The 16,674-nt window shown below is 37.9% G+C and overlaps 1 protein-coding gene across 7 annotated transcripts in view; it reads right to left on the bottom strand.

The window, feature by feature from the left end:
• Window positions 1-16,674, bottom strand: part of PKN2 (protein kinase N2) — a 159,945-nt gene that overhangs the window by 71,429 nt on the left and 71,842 nt on the right. For 4 of the 7 annotated variants that reach the window (XR_009451946.1, XM_059688922.1, XM_059688920.1 and 1 more), the window contains exons 3-4: window positions 10,120-10,289; window positions 74-191 (exon numbers count right to left, since the gene is read on the bottom strand). Coding sequence is in view for 6 of the 7 variants with exons in the window: in XM_059688922.1 (XP_059544905.1) it covers window positions 74-191; window positions 10,120-10,289 (288 nt within the window). In the remaining variant the exon portion in view is untranslated. Of the gene's footprint in view, window positions 1-73; window positions 192-10,119; window positions 10,290-11,122; window positions 11,215-16,674 lie in introns of all 7 variants that reach the window. The other 3 variants (XM_059688923.1, XM_059688921.1, XM_059688924.1) reach the window with 2 other exon arrangements.

Genomic DNA, 16,674 nt, shown 5'->3' on the forward strand with positions numbered 1-16,674 from the left:
TTTTACATAAAATTATTTAGCATATCATATTGCCCATAATCATCAGAATAAAAATTTATCTCTATTCCATCACCATTGTCAAAAGCCAATTCATTGGTCTGGACTGCCTGTAGAATCTGCATTCGTATCACTTCTATTTTTGTCTTGCTGTCCTGGAGCAGTTGCTGAGCTGTGCCATGGAGTTTCCGATCCTTTTAAAAATAAGTTTGATAAGGTAAGTAGATAAAGAGACAAAACATTTTCACAGATTCCAAATAAGATCAAATGATATCAGCAAATGAAAAACAAGAGTTCAAAGAACACTGTGAACACTGTAATATATGTACTTGTCGATATATTTATTTTAAAAAGTCATCAAGCAGAAAAGGTGATAAAAGAGAAAAACAACTTCATTAGTTAAGACAATTTGAGAGAAAGAAGTCTTACTACCTGTTTTTAAAAAATCCAAATTCACATTTGTAATTTTCTTTCATTGCTTAACACAAAATACAGAGAATTTTCATATACCAGGGCCAGTAACTCTCATATTCAAAAGCACTGTATGTGAGCTGTCTGAGCAACTAAGCCTGAAATTTTTAGAAAATCTCTTCCTTTTCCATTACATTAAGTTTCATGGAGCTTCACACATTTTAAAAATAGCTAACTGTAGACAGTATTTGTGTTCCTTTAAATTCTGACAAAGGAATAGGAAATAGCATTTGTCAACATTGGTTATGATGAGAAAGGTTCCTAGAAACTCTTGAATGTTAAAATTGAGACCTCAGTAAAGTTAGGGTGGAAATTATAGTGAATATTGTCATCTCTTAAGACTTTAAGAAAGGTCCTGAATTAAGTGAAATGGCATTATTGTGTTGTACACCTCAGTTTAGTTATAGTAACACTGAATATTACTGACAGAAGTATGGTAGGCAAAATAATAACCCACCCATAGAAGTCTATATCCTGGAAACTTATGAGCAGATAAAGCAGATAAATTTTAAATTTGGAAATCAACCTATATTGTGAACATGTTACCTTACATGGCAAAAGGGGAATTAAGATAGTAGATAGAATTAGATGTCACCCAATCTCAAAATCTAAAGATTATCATGGATTATCCAGGTGGGCCCAATGTAATAACAAGGATTCTTAAAGGTGGAAGAGGAAGGCAGATGAGGAGGTAGATGAGAAGAACTGAACCTGCTATTGTTGGCTTCAAAGCTAGAGGAAGAGGGCCATGAGCCAAGGAATGTGGGCAGACTATAGAAGTTGGAAAGAACAAGAAAGTGAATTATCCCCTATCCTCCAGAAGAAATCACAACTCTGTCAATACCTTGATTTTAGCACAGTGAGATCCATTTTAAAATTCTCAATTTCAAAGTTGTAACATAATAAATTTGTGTTGTTTTAAGCCATTAAATTTGTAGTAATTTGTTACAGCAGCCATAGAAAATACAGGAAATTTTCTTCAGAAGTTTCATATAAAATAAGTGATGCTATGCCGGGAGCCGGTCCATGCTTGCTGTTTCAAGGGACCTGGCATATATGGCATACTTTTCTTAAAATGTTTGCTCACCTTCTTGGCACTCTGTGTTTTAACCAAGGTCACCTCTCCGAGAAAGGTTGAATCCCCAGGTAGGGATTTTCCCCTGAAGTTAGGGAGGGAATAAAACCCCTTAACGAAGTGCCAGGCGGGTAGTTAATCACTACAAACAATCATGCTTAAGCTACATAATCTTTACTCCCTGGAATGGAGATAAGAAACACCCTAACCTTTGTAATAGAGATTGATAGGATTGAATCAACTGGTATAAATACAGATGTAACCAGACAGAGAGACAGAACTCAGAACACAGAACTAAGGAGACAGGGCTTGGAAGACAGGACCAAGAGAGACAGAGCCTAGGCACAGAGCCTACACAGAACGTTCTCTAGCGACAGAAGAACTTCGCTGGAGAGAGCATGCCGGAGGATCCTGGACAGGGACTGGCCTCGGAGCCTGGAGGCGGAGCCTGGCGAGAGAGCATGGCAGGGGATCCTGGACTGAACCTGACTGCGGAGACTGGCAGGAGAGCCTGACTAGAACCTGGTGACTGGACCTGCCTGGAGAACCTGGACAGAACCTGGCTGGAGATCCTAAGCAGAACCTCTCTGGAGATCGAGACCAGAACTTGGCTGGAGATCCTGGCTAGGCTGCTGATCAACTGAATGCTGCCTCCATGTCATTCCTTCTTCGCCGACTCCGTCCACACCTTTGGGGACCCCTGGACCTGCTGGGGTTGGACCCCGGCATCGCTATCTCCTATTTAGACAGTTACATTAGTTCTCAAAATCTAGTAGGCTTCAATCCACAAAAAAGGAAATGGTAAATAAAACTGAGCATAGTTAGGAAGCACTTATTTTATAAGAAAGGCCAATTTTCCAGCATCTCTACTTTTATCACTACTAATACAACTAGCATTAATTTAGAAGTAAAATAGCATATAATCAACCTATATTGTCCAGGAGACTCAAGACTGGAAGCTAAGAGGCAAGCACCAGATATAGCATCATTTCAATACATCAAACACACACACAGTATACTAGTACTATAAAGGGCAGGATGAGAGAGATATGTGGTGGGAGAGATACTATTGCTATTATATAAAAAGAAAGAAAAAGAAAAAAGAAAATAACCTAAAGTATATTATATTAAACACCAAACTAGGTTGATAGACAGTGGAGGAAAAAACAATTAGCAAATTCATAAATTTTGCTTCCATTCTTTCTTGCTCCCAAGGTTAGTCATTTAAGAAAAAAAAAACTTCTAGTCAGATTTTGTTTATTAAATAAATTTAGATTTCACACCAAGGAAATAAACTGAAATAGTTTATTAAGTCCCTTATCTATTAATTTATACCATGAAGAAGTGTACAGAAACACACACACACACACACACACACACACACTATTTGTTAAGTATGCTTTACCAATAACGATACCATCTTGAATTTGGTGTTTGTCTATAATTTAAATATGCTTTTAAGAATACACCTATTCACCTTCCAAATTTAAAATGAAAAGATCTTTCTCTTTAATTCCACCTCCTATCCAGGATTAGGAACATCAGACAAACTAAAGATTTGAAATAACTTTTCTTTGAGACCAGATCAGAGTAAGAGAAAAAACTCAGTATTCCGAAGCTCCGAATTTATTAGGGCCAATATGTTTTGCAATCAGATAGACTTATGCTCAAATCTTATTATATTTATAAATTTTGGGTTAGTTACCTATCTTCTACAAGCTTTAGGTTTCTTGAAGAAATTATGTAAATAGAAATACCACTCTAAACTATACAGCTTTTGCATGTATTAGATAAACTAACATTATATTACCTAGCACATAAATGGCATTAAAATGTTCTTTTAGAGCAATAAAAATCATCATTACCTTATTTTAATAAAGTTCTAATGTAAAAGTATAAATAAATACTAAGTAAACTATATAATACTGTACTTTTAAACTAATCTACTTTTATTATTTTATCAGTATGTGAAAAGACAGTAGCCTTATCACTTACTTTTTTGAAAACACTCTTTTCTTAACTATTTCAATTCAACATGCAAGGAAGATCGTTTGTATTTCATTTTTAAAATAAGTGAATTTTCCCACATATTACTGAAGATCTGCACAGATGTCAAAATATGATGAAGGCATTTAAAACTGACATTGGCCCTAACCGGTTTGGCTCAGTGGATAGAGCGTCAGCCTGCGGACTAAAGGGTCCCAGGTTCGATTCCAGTCAAGGGCATATACCTTGGTTGCGGGCACATCCCCAGTAGGGGTGTGCAGGAGGCAGCTGATCGATGTTTCTCTCTCATCGATATTTCTAACTCTCTATCTCTCTCCCTTCCTCTCTGTAAAAAATCAATAAAATATATTTTTAAAAAAACCAAAAAACAAAACAAACAAAAAAAAACTGACATTGGATATTACCTGTCACAAGCAATTTACAGTAACTACATGTCAGTTTTCTGCTTTCAGGCATTCCTGTATTTTTTATTGAGCACCTAATATGTTTGAGGTAAGAGATAATGTAGTTCCAAAGTACATCAACTGGTTTATGTATAGGAGGAATACTTGCTTTTATCTAAAACTTTGGGAAGATTTTTACATACATTAGTTTGAACCATATGAAAATGCTGTTATCTGACTGATTTTGAACAGCAATCTCATGTGGTTCAACCTAATAAAGTAGTTACATAATGTTAATACTCTACAATGCCTGATAGTTATATTTCCAATGTACAATATTTTTTCAATTTATAAAAAACTACATCACACACAGAGCTTTCAGAAATAAATAAATAAACCAAAACTATCTTTATTTTGCCATCACATATTTATGGCTTACTTTGTAAGTGTTAAATGTGGTCACATCCAGTGAAAATAATTAATCAGCTTAACAATTAATTAAATAATTAATCAATTATGATATACCCTATAAAACTTAGTTTGACTGAATAGATATAATTATTATATGTATCAGAATGTTAAAAGTAGCCAAAGAAAAATTCGAAGATAGAATCATTTTTTTTCCTTTTTAATCCTCACCAGAGGATATGCTTACTGATTTGAGAGAGAAAGAGAAAGAGAAAGAGAAAGAGAAAGAGAGAGAGAGAGAGAGAGAGAGAGAGAGAAAGAAAGAAAGAAAGTGGGGGTGGGGGAAGGGGAGAGGGAGACAGAAGGAAAGAGAAACAGAGAGAGAAAGAGAAACATTAATCAACCAGTTGCCTACCACACATGCCCCAGATGGGACAGAATCTGTAACCTAGGTTTGTGCCCTGACCGAGAAGTGAACCTGCAATTTTTTTTTTGGTGTATCAAACAATGGCTCCAACCAACTGAGCCAGCCAGGGCAGATAGGTTCATTTTAGCTAAAGGAATCCAGAAAGGTTTTGTGGGCTATTAATATAGATAAGATTGGAATATGTGAAGATTGGAAGATTGGGGAGAGGGAGGCCTGGGTGGATGGTCAGGTATTTTCAAATGAGAAATAAGTATAAAAGACTTGGGAGCATTTTTTAAAAATGTGATAGAGGCTAGAAAGAATCCCAAATTTTAATAAATAGCTTGGTTTGTCATCTGCCTATATGAAAGAGAAAACATCTCTTCAACATGCCTATTAAGCCCTCAGAGATATTCTGAAAACCAATGTTGCTACTTAGAGTCATGAAATCTACATTCTGTTGTTAACATGAAAAAGAAATTGATCGTGTAAATTATAACCTTAACTAGTGGTAATGCAATGACAGGGATAAGGAGAGAAATGTTGCTGTTTTGCATAGGATAGTTGTATAGAGCTTGCTAAAGAGATAGCATCTCATCAGAGATTGTAATGAAGCGAGAGAGAAAAAGCCATGAAAGTTCTTGGGGAAAGAGATAATGTAGACAGAAACACAGTAAATACAAAGTTCCTGAGATAAGAGCATGCTTGGTATGTTCAAGGTATCCAAAGAAGCCAATATAGCTAGAGTGTAAGGAGAGAGAGTCAGTGTTTTAAAAGAAAAGATCAGAAGGCAGTGAGGGGTAAATCATGCATGAACTTGCAGAGTCACAGTAAGGAATTTTGTTCTAAGCATGCTAGAAAGTCCTTGGAGGGTTTTGAACAGGAGTATAAAAATATCTGACTTACCTCTCAAAAGAGCAATTCTGCCTATAACATGTTTTGGGGTAATAATTTGGTCATACAAAATTCAATAACCAAAATTCTAAAGATGTCTATTTACTGTCAAAGTGAATTAATTATCCATGTCTCTAAATTTTCTCCCGGTCGTGAATTACCATTCACCAGTCAGTCTACATACCAATCTAAGAATCATTATTGACTCTGCCTTCTTCCTCATATTCAGACACCACATATTTTTCCTATCTAAATTGCTTTGACCCTGCCTTCTTTGCTTTCATTGCTGTTTCAGGAAGGATGAAGCATGTTTAACCCAGACTACTACAAAAGCCTACTTAAACTTGCTGCCTGTAGACTTGACCATCTCAAATTCATGTCTGAGGAAGATGGATATAAACTTTCTAAACTTTATTCTGATTATGTATTTTCTCAGCTAAAAGTCTTTCAGCAGCTTCCCATATCTCCTAAGACAGAATTTCAGATGCTTAATTTTGTACCAAGTACTTTATAATCTGGTTTGTCTTTCAATTATGCTACACCTCTCATTATACCTCACTCAACTGAAAGCTCTCCCAGTGGAGAACAAAATAAAAAAGTCCCGCTAAAATCACCTAGAGGACTTTTCTGAAATAAAATGTGCCTTTATGGAGATTTAGATTTGTTCTCCCATAAAGGCATGGCCTTTCATTGAAAATGGCCATTACAGTTGATGATTGTTACTATTATTAGAAGTATATTCTACCTACCCTCAGATATGTTGGATAAGAAATAAGTTGAGAGCCTGTTAATAGCCTTACGAAATCACTTCCATTTCTTAGAACAAGCCATTGTTTTGCACAGTTCCTTACCCTGTGTATACTAGGTTTACCCAGATCAGTAATTCCTTCTTAAACTCCAAATCATACTTAAAATCTTATACTAACACTTTAATGATTTCTTCTGACAGATAAACAAAGTGACACTTCACCTTCTTATGTAATCTCTTATACTGTAAGCCTGCCATTTTCAATCGGTGTGCCACAGAATTTTTAAAACATGCAATACCTCAGAAATTGTAGAAGCTGTTAATATGTTCTGGACCTCCACTTGAGCCAATCTCAAATAAATGAATCTTTAATTAAAAACAAAAGCTATTGGAAAATCATCTATCTGCTTTAGCAGGCTGCTCATAGCCCTGTTCATTCTGGGTCTGTGGTTATCATAAGTTACCTATGTATTTTAATATGTCCATACCCCTGCTCAACTGGGGGTAGGGATGGAGAGAGGGAGGCCCACGGGCCACTCTGAGAATACGGTGAAATCTATGGCTTGCTCATTCATCCATCTGCCAACATACACACTTACTAGTCCTTCTCCTATAACCTCAAAGGGTTCATCAACCTCTCAATCTAATTCATCAACCCTACATGAAAAAAACCTTACTCCAGAGGGTGGTAGCTGAGTTACTTTAAAACACTCCACATAATATGCTGCAATCACAGCTCCAAAAACACAGTATTTGCCTTAAAAAGTCCAAAATAACACTGATAAAAACGAGAGGTCAATATTAAAAGTAACACAGAAAAACCAACTCTGCGACTCCAGAAATGTTCAAAGTGAGTGAAATAACATGCTGACAAATGTAAACAAATATACTTCTCTAAAAATAATTTAAAAATTCTTTGGAGCTCTCTGCAGACACAGCTGATCCTCACAGCCACTTGGCCTGGAGGTCAAACCCTCCCTGGTTTTTTGCTTCATCAATCAAGGTTTAACTATAAGACTGCGAACAAAGACCACTAGGGGGTGCACCAAGGAAGCATAACAAAATGCGGAGACAAAGAAACAGGACAAAATTGTCAATGGAAGATATAGAGTTCAGAACCACACTTTTAAGGTCTCTCAAGAACTGTTTAGAAGCCGCCGATAAACTTAATGAGCTCTACAACAAAACTAATGAGACCCTCGATGTTATGTTGGGGAACCAACTAGAAATTAAGCATACACTGACTGAAATAACGAATAATATACAGACTCCCGACAGCAGACCAGAGGAGCGCAAGAATCAAGTCAATGATTTGAAATGCGAGGAAGCAAAAAACACCCAACGGGAAAAGCAAAATGAAAAAAGAATCCAAAAATGCGAGGATAGTGTAAGAAGCCTCTGGGACAGCTTCAAGCGTACCAACATCAGAATTATAGGGGTGCCAGAAGATGAGAGAGAGCAAGATATTGAAAACCTATTTGAAGAAATAATGACAGAAAACTTCCCCCACCTGGTGAAAGAAATGGACTTACAGGTCCAAGAAGCGCGGAGAACCCCAAACAAAAGGAATCCAAAGAGGACCACACCAAGATACATCATAATTAAAATGCCAAGAGCAAAAGACAAAGAGAGAATCTTAAAAATAGCAAGAGAAAGAAACTCAGTTACCTACAAGGGAATACCCATACGACTGTCAGCTGATTTCTCAACAGAAACTTTGCAGGCCAGGAGGGAGTGGCAAGAAATATTCAAAGTGATGAATACCAAGAACCTACAACCAAGATTACTTTATCCAGCAAAGCTATCATTCAGAATTGAAGGTCAGATAAAGAGCTTCACAGATAAGGAAAAGCTAAAGGAGTTCATCACCACCAAACCAGTATTATATGAAATGCTGAAAGGTATCCTTTAAGAAGAGGAAGAAGAAGAAGAAGGTAAAGATACAAATTATGAACAACAAATACACATTTATCAACAGGTGAATCTAAAAATCAAGTGAATAAATAATCTGATGAACAGAATGAACTGGTGATTATAATAAAATCAGGGACATAGAAAGGGAATGGACTGACTATTCTTGGGGGGGAAAGGGGTGTGGGAGATGCGGGAAGAGACTGGACAAAAATCGTGCACCTATGGATGAGGACAGTGGGTGGGGAGTGAGGGCGGAGGGTGGGGCGGGAATTGGGAGGAGGGGAGTTATGGGGGGAAAAAAGAGGAACAAATGTAATAATATGAACAATAAAGATTTAATAAAAAAAAATAAATAAATAAATAAAAATAAAAATTCTTTGGAAATACTGCATATAATCTCATTTTCATAACTAAGATTTTAAAATCTTATTTAAAACATATACACATTTCTTTCTTTTCCATCCTCCCAAATTTCATTTGGGTGGGTAAGTAAATGGCTCCAAACAAAGATTTCCCCCATCCCCCGATTTCAAATTCTTCCTAAGCTAAAAACAAAACAAACAAATGCCTAAACTTTCATTCTGAAATTACTTAAGAAATTTCTATTAACATATATAAGAAACACTGATTTGCAGAGCCAAGAATCTTTGAAGTAAATTAGTTGAGTAAAAAGGTGGATTTTATAATAAATTGACCTTTTTAAGACTTTTTGGAAATTACACAACTATAGAACCTGAGATTGGAAAGAACCTTCATGATAATGTATTACAGTGGTTCCCAACATTTTCTCTTCCACACTATACCTCAGAAAAAGGACACATTTGCAGTAGTGACAATTGCTCCCTACAACACTGTTCTACAATTAGGAATTATATACCCATAACATATATGCCTTATAAGAACCCACAGGTCTAGTCCAAAAAAATCACTCATGCCAGAATGTCCTATCTTTTAATTTGTCCTTTTCTAAAAACCTGTATGTAGTGATGGAAAACTCATTTTGCCCTAAATATCTATAATAATAAAAGCATAATATGCTAATTAGACCAGACAGCCAGATGTCCTTCTGGACGACCTTCCAGACGAAGCCGGGGCTGCGAGGGCTGAGCCCCTTGCACAAATTTCGTGCATCCGGCCTCTAGTTTTAAAATAACCTTTTTGTTTTAGAATAATTTTAGAGTTCCAGAAAAGTTGCAAATATGGAGAGTTCCTATGTATCCTTTACTCATATAGCTAAAAGTATTTTTTGATTGGTTTAGGTAGAAATAAGTTATTTTAAAAAACATTTGTTTCCAACTTGTTTTACAGTGTACTTGTTTATATCAGCAATTTCCACCCTTTTCATCTCATGGCACACACAAACTAATTACTAAAATTCTGTAGCATACTAAAATATATTTCTTGATGATCTGATAAAAAAAAAAAAAAAAGGATACTTCTGATTCAGTCACACCAGAGAGATGTTGTTGTGGTGCCTGTTGTCATTTTTTTAATTTGACAATCTAAGGAAAAAGAGGTCAGTGCCTCTGACTAAATAGTCAGGTATTGCATGTTTTAAAAATTCTTGAGGCACAACAGTTGAAAATCTCTGGTTTCTAATATAAGAGATTACATGAGAAGGTGGAGCATCACCTTATTCAACCTTAGCTGTGAACATGTACAACAAATAATTCAAATTTATTGCCCCTGTGTATATGTCCACAAATGACTGTGGAAGTGTCATAGGTACTCGTCAGGTTACAGATAAATTTTATTGGGTAGGTGAATTCACACTTATAGAATCTAGGAATAACGTGAATTGACTGGATACACTTACATTTATTGTACCTACCTTTGAGGATCCATTTGAATACATCTGTATCATGTTCTCTGCACCTTGTTTTACTTTAAGCTCTATATCCAATTGTTTTTTTAAGGCCATCAATCTATTATTGCTAGTAGAACAACGAGGGTCACTACTCGGAGTGTCTGGAGTCCTTGGGCAATCTGTAAATTAAAAAGTACGTTAAAATTACTTACTAGGACTAATTACTGCTTAAAATGGGAAGTTAACATTTTCAAAGAATAAAGAATTATGGGGTTAAAGATGAGTCTGAAGTTACTTAAGTGGAATTTTCTTATGCTTCCAGATAATATAAAAATTCAAACCAAGAAATATTTAAGTAGAGTTGCAGGACCATCTGCCAGGATACTGTAGAAGTGATTTTGTTAAAACTGAAGTTGAATTAGATTGCTGCACAAAGTTTTTCCGATACTATTATTTTTAAATTAAAACAATTTAACTTGTCTATTCAACAATTAAACTAAATTCTCTACTCACTAGCTAATTAGTTTAAGACTAAAGATTAAAATATACAAATTCCAATGAAGTAGTTCTTTGTAAGTAGAATTAAAATACTTCAAATATAATGCTTGCATTAATTAGTAATAACCAAAGCATACACATAAAAAGCCTTCACATTTTTTTTTTACTATGGGGATGTTCAATAGAATGGAAAATTTTTCAAGGATAATAATTCATTGATATCATATTGGTGGTAGCAGGATATAGGAAGACCAAAAATTCAAGTTCATGGCTTATCATAAAGAATATAGTGGTTCTATTAAGAAAAAACACAAAAAAACTTTAAGTAGAACACTAATTATTCTGAGTAATCCATTATTGCTGAAACACTTCTAATAGTTTTACCATGTCACTAAAATTCTTCACATGTTAGTTATTTTGTGTTTTATCCCCTCTAGGTCCCTTGTTTATTAAAAAAAGAAGAAGAAGGAAAGGGGGAAAAAAAGCTAGAAGACTAAAGACCAGGGTACCAGACCTGGTTTAGTTACAAGTAACTTGGTAATCACTGGAAAACTGTATAATCTTCAAGTTACTTAACCTCTGTTCTTCAGGGTTTCTTTCTCTCCTCTGCAATAAAAGATGATGTGACTTACTGATTTTAATGAACAAATTTCATATTTCATTTTATACTCTTAAAAACTTACTAGTTCAGAAACATTTAAACATAATTTGTTCATTAACTTAAAAAAATACAGGTGCTATGCTAGATATTGGTGTAATATAATACTATTTCATCATTAATATATTAGTTCACAAGTTGTTAAATCCTGATCTAAGTGTGTTATAAACCCATTAATCCTCATAAACAGCCCTAAAAGGAACACTACACCCATATTACAGAAGAGAAAACCAGGGCAAAGAGAGGTTAAAAACCTTCCTCTGGGTTAAACATCTACTAAGTCAATCTTAATAATTGCTGTGCCTCGCTGCTTTTGGTACTTAAAAACCCTGTAAACAATTTTACTAGCCTGTGTATAGGTGCACAAACTTACACATATGACAGTATAATTATACACATACAACAGTATAATTATACTCATACAACTATATGTATGTATATGTATTAGTATGCATATTAATACTTAAAATAAGTATTAATTCACATTTTACACATCAGGAAACAGGCAAAGTCAGTTATTAGCTGAAATTAATCAAGAAAGGTTTCTATTGTAACTGAATTTACCAAATTACAAATGAGTCACTTCAAAAGTTGATTTACTACACGACAAATTATTATAGAAAACTGATATATAAGGTAGGTAAGATATTAGAAAGGCTCACAAAGGAACTATGTAACATATTGCTACGGACAGAATTTTTGTGTTCCCCCAAAAGTTACACGTTGGAGCTGTAATGTGATGGCTTTTGGAGGTGCGTCTTTTGGGAATTAGGTAATTGAGGGTGGTCTCTCTCTGTCATGTAAGGATACAGTGAGAAGACTCTATGTACTAACCAGGAGGACCTTTACCAGAACTCTGATCATGCTAGCATCTTGATCTGGATGTTGCCAGCCACCAGAACTTTGAGAAACAAATTTATGTTTTTTTAACCCACCCACTCTGTGGTATTTTGTTAAAGCAGCCTGAACTAGACATACATATACTGTATACATATATTGCTATAGTTGTTAAGAATGCTTAGGTTTAAATCTCAATTGATGCTGAGATTCAGTATAAACCATGTAATATGGGGTAAGTTACTTAACAACACTGTGCCTCATTTTCTTCATCTGTTAAATAGTGAAAAAGCATCAATCTCACAGGATTACTGTGATTAATTAAGTTATATGTAAAGAGCTTGCATAGTAAATATTCAATAAACATTAATTAGTAGTCACTGTAGGAAGTGTAAGCATATCTCTGTTGAGTCCATAAATTGCACATCATAACAATGACTGAACAGTTAAGTGTATACAGATCTGTGAACAGGTTTTCTTTCCATTTTTTTTTTTTACATAAATGTTACACGAAATCAAAACCACACAAAATTTGGTAAATAATTTATAATAAGCACTTTTCTAAATATATTTTTATTGATTTCGGGCGGGAGCGGGGGAAGGACCATTAATGATGAGAATCACTGATCCGAACCCTTCTGCACTCCCCCTACTGGGAATCCAGCCTGCAACCCAGACATGTGCTCTGACCGGGAACTGAACTGTGACCTCCTGGTTTATACTAGTAGACCGATTCTCAACAACTGAGCCACGCTGGCCAAGCAATAAGCACATTTTTAAAATATATATATTTTTATTGATTTCAGAGAGGAAGAGAGAGGGAGAGAAAGATATAAACATCAATGATGAGAGAGAATCATTGTTCAGCTGCCTCCTGCACACCCCACACTGGGGATCGAGTCCACAACCAGGGCATGTGCCCTTGAACAGAATCGAATCCTGTACCCTTCAGTCTGCAGGCCAACACTCCATCCACTGAGCCAAACCAGCTAGGGCAATAAGCACATTTTTAAAAAGAACTGGAATGCATTCAGAGTAGAAGGCCCTCAGTCGAAAGGAGTTGAATAGATACTAGTATTTAGCATAGTATGAGAAAGAGAAACTGTTGCCTAATCATTTAAACATTTGTCTATAAAAGTAGCTGTCCATTTACTATTTCTCCATAGGGCAGAGAGTTAGACCCAATGGGTAAAACCAGCGAGAACAAAAATTTTATCAGAGGATAAAGAAAAATTCCTTAAATTTTGAATTATCTAACAATGAGACGGTTTGCTTTACTATTAATAAGATTCCTTGACTCTGGAAGCACTTACATTGAAGCTAGATTGCAATCTATTAAAGATGCTATATAAGAAATTCTTGCACATTAAAGCAGGTTGTACTAAGACATTAAATACCTACTGATTCTAATATTCTGGGAATTTGTAATGGTATTACAATATCTATCACTTTTATGAAAATTATGTCCTAAAAATTACAAGAACACAAGAAATACAATTAATGGTAATGGTTCTTAAGGTCAAAATGTCTTGGTTGCCATATCCTCTGGCTACTACTTATTGGTATGGTCTTGATCATACACTTAACATTTCTGTGTTGTAGTTTTTTCAGCCACAAATTGGGGTTATTGTGAAGATAAAGTAGGTACAGTCTTAGACCAATGTTTAGGGCTAAATAAAATTACATGTCAGGGCTCAGTTAAGTAGCTGTATTTCTGCTCAGTTAATCTTCAAAGGAGCTCACAAAGGTTTGTAACATTAACTCATTTTGCAAATAAAAGAAACACACCCAGAAGCTCAGAGAGGTTAAGTAATTTGCAAAGGTCACAAAAGTGTTTGCTGAGACAGACATATATCCTGTTTTATAAAGCCCACTTTTTTACTCATCTAGAAATTAAGAGAACAACTTAGCTGTTTTCCTCAGATTTCACCCATTTTCCCATTTAACCTCCTACTTTTCTTCTCTCCAGTTTTCTTTCTTATAGGTATGTTAAATTCACAACATATAAAACATACGGTTGCCAGCATATTTCTTAAATACTTTTTTTCATAGTGAAACATTTCCAAACAGGAGTAACTAACTCCCAATTAATGTCCTCTTCATTCAAAACAAGAAATTTAAAAGAATTCTATAAGATGATATTATTTTTCCATTCTAAGAACTGCCTTTAAATTATAAGAGCAAATGTTAAATTGACTCTTTTTTTTTAATTTTGGTTAATCCTCACCCAAGGATATTTTTCCATTGATTTTTAGGGAGTGTGGAAAAGAGGGGTAGACAGAGAGAAACATCGATGTGAGACAAACCCATCAATTGGCTGCCTCCTGCACCAGGGCCTAACCCAGGAAGGAGCCTGCAACCAAGGTACGTGCCCTTGACTGAAATCAAACCTGGGACCCTCTGGTCCACAGGCCGACGCTCTATCCACTGAGCCAAACTGGCTAGGGCTAAATTGACTCTTAAGTGCATACTTTGCCAATTAAAACTATACCTCATGATTAAGACTAATGAGGGCCCAAATAAAGTTTCACTTTCATAGCTAGGCATTAAAGGCCTTATACTGACAAGATCTAAGTTTACTGTCCATTACTAATTTCCTGTCAAATTCTACACTCAGTTAAAAAATAATTTATATCTCTTTACCTCTGAAAAAGCAATGCACTTGACTTCCTCCATATTATTTTCAACTCATCTGAGACATCATTTTCTTCAGGAAACCTCTAATCATCCCCAATCTGATCAGGTGTCCTTTCTAATATGCTTTCAAAGTACATTTTCATCCCTCCTTGGTGCTATGTATAATATAGTATTATAATAATTTATTTTCAGGTTTGTTTTCCATATGGAGTGCTGGGATTTATTCATAACTATTGTAATGGATGAGTTTAATATATTATACTAGAGGTCTGGTGCATGGATTCGTGCACATTGAAAGGAAATTAGAAAATGGCCAGTAGGGTGGGACTGCTGCCCATCCCTGGCCAGCAGCACCTGGGGCAGTGCCAGGGCTCAAAAAGCGTCTGTGGAATGAGCAGGGTCCCTCTGGCAGGTGGGGTCCTTCAGCCTGGCCTACGGGGATCAGGCCAAAACCAGCAATCCAACACCCCTTGTGGGGTCCAGGAGTGCAAAAGGGCACTCTGCAAAGTTGCTGTCATTTGGCAGCTCCTGCGTTGAGCATCTGCCCCGTGGTTGTCAGTGTGAGTTACGCCTACCGGTCAGTTGCTTAACCTTTTATATACATACTAGGGGCCCGGTGCACGAAATTCGTGCACTGGGTGTGTGTGGGGAGGGGAGTGTCCCTCACCCCAGCCTGCCCCCTCTCACATACTGGGAGCCCTCAGGCGTTGAGCCCCATCACCCTCCAATCGCAGGATCGGCCCCTTGCCCAGGCCTGATGCCTCGGCCAGAGGCGTAGACCCCCATCACCCTCCGATCGCCTGATCGGCCCCTTGCCCAGGTCTGACGCCTCCGCCAGAGGTGTCAGGCTTGGACAGGGGACCCCCATCTCCCCCTGATCACTGGCTCTGGCCCCCGCCCAGGCCTGAGGCCTCTGGCCCAGGAATCATGCCTGGGCAGGGGACCCCCATCTCCCTCTGATCGCTTGCTCCACCCCCAGGCCCAAGCCTGACGCCTCTGACCCAGGCTTCAGGCCTGGGCAAGGGGACCATCATATCCCCCCAATCCCCGGCTCCGCCCCCCACCCAGGCCTGATGCCTCGGCCAGAGGAGTTGACCCTCATCACCCTCCGATCACCAATCACTGGATCGGCCCCTTGACCAGGCCTGAGGCTTCCGGCAGAGGTGTCAGGCCTGGGCAGGGGACCCCCAGCTCCCCGTGGTTGCAGGCTCCACCCCTGCCCAGGCCTAATGCCTCTGGCTGAGGCGTCCGGCTCGGGCAGCAGGGACCCACAGCTGCAGCGGCCCCGCGATCGTGGGCTCCGCTTTAGGCCCAGGCAAGGGACCCCTAGCTCCCGGGACTGCCAGCTTCGACTGTGCCCAGCTCCCATCGCTGGCTCCACCCCTACTTCCTGCTATCACTGGCCAGGGTGGCAAAGGCACCTGATTCTCCGATCATGGCTGGGGGGCAGGGCAAAGGCGGCCCCAGGGCCGCCTATGCCCTGCCCCCCAGTTCTTAGCTCCCCCCTGGGTTTCCGATCACTGTCAGTGGCAGAGGCTTCTTCCTGCTTTCCCTTTCGCCTCCCTGCATTGTGCCTACATATGCAAATTAACCGCCATCTTGTTGGCAGTTAACTGCCAATCTTAGTTGGCAGTTAACTGCCAATCATAGTTGGCAGTTAACTGCCAATCATAGTTGGCAGTTAATTTGCATATAGCCCTGATTAGCCAATGAAAAGGGTATCGTCGTACGCCAATTACCATTTTTCTCTTTTATTAGATAGGATTAGAGGCCTGTTGCATGAAGAGATTCGTGCAATAGGCCTTCCCTTCCCTTGGCTGCTGACACCAGTTTTCCTCTGGCACCCAGGACCCAGGCCTTCGCTCTGGCTGGGCTCCGGCCAGACGCCGCTGCCCCGCCCCCCCTCCCCCAGCTGTCAGGCCTCACTGCTCTGC

The sequence above is a fragment of the Myotis daubentonii genome, chromosome 3 (assembly GCF_963259705.1).
Source record: "Myotis daubentonii chromosome 3, mMyoDau2.1, whole genome shotgun sequence".
NCBI classification, from domain to species: domain Eukaryota; kingdom Metazoa; phylum Chordata; class Mammalia; order Chiroptera; family Vespertilionidae; genus Myotis; species Myotis daubentonii.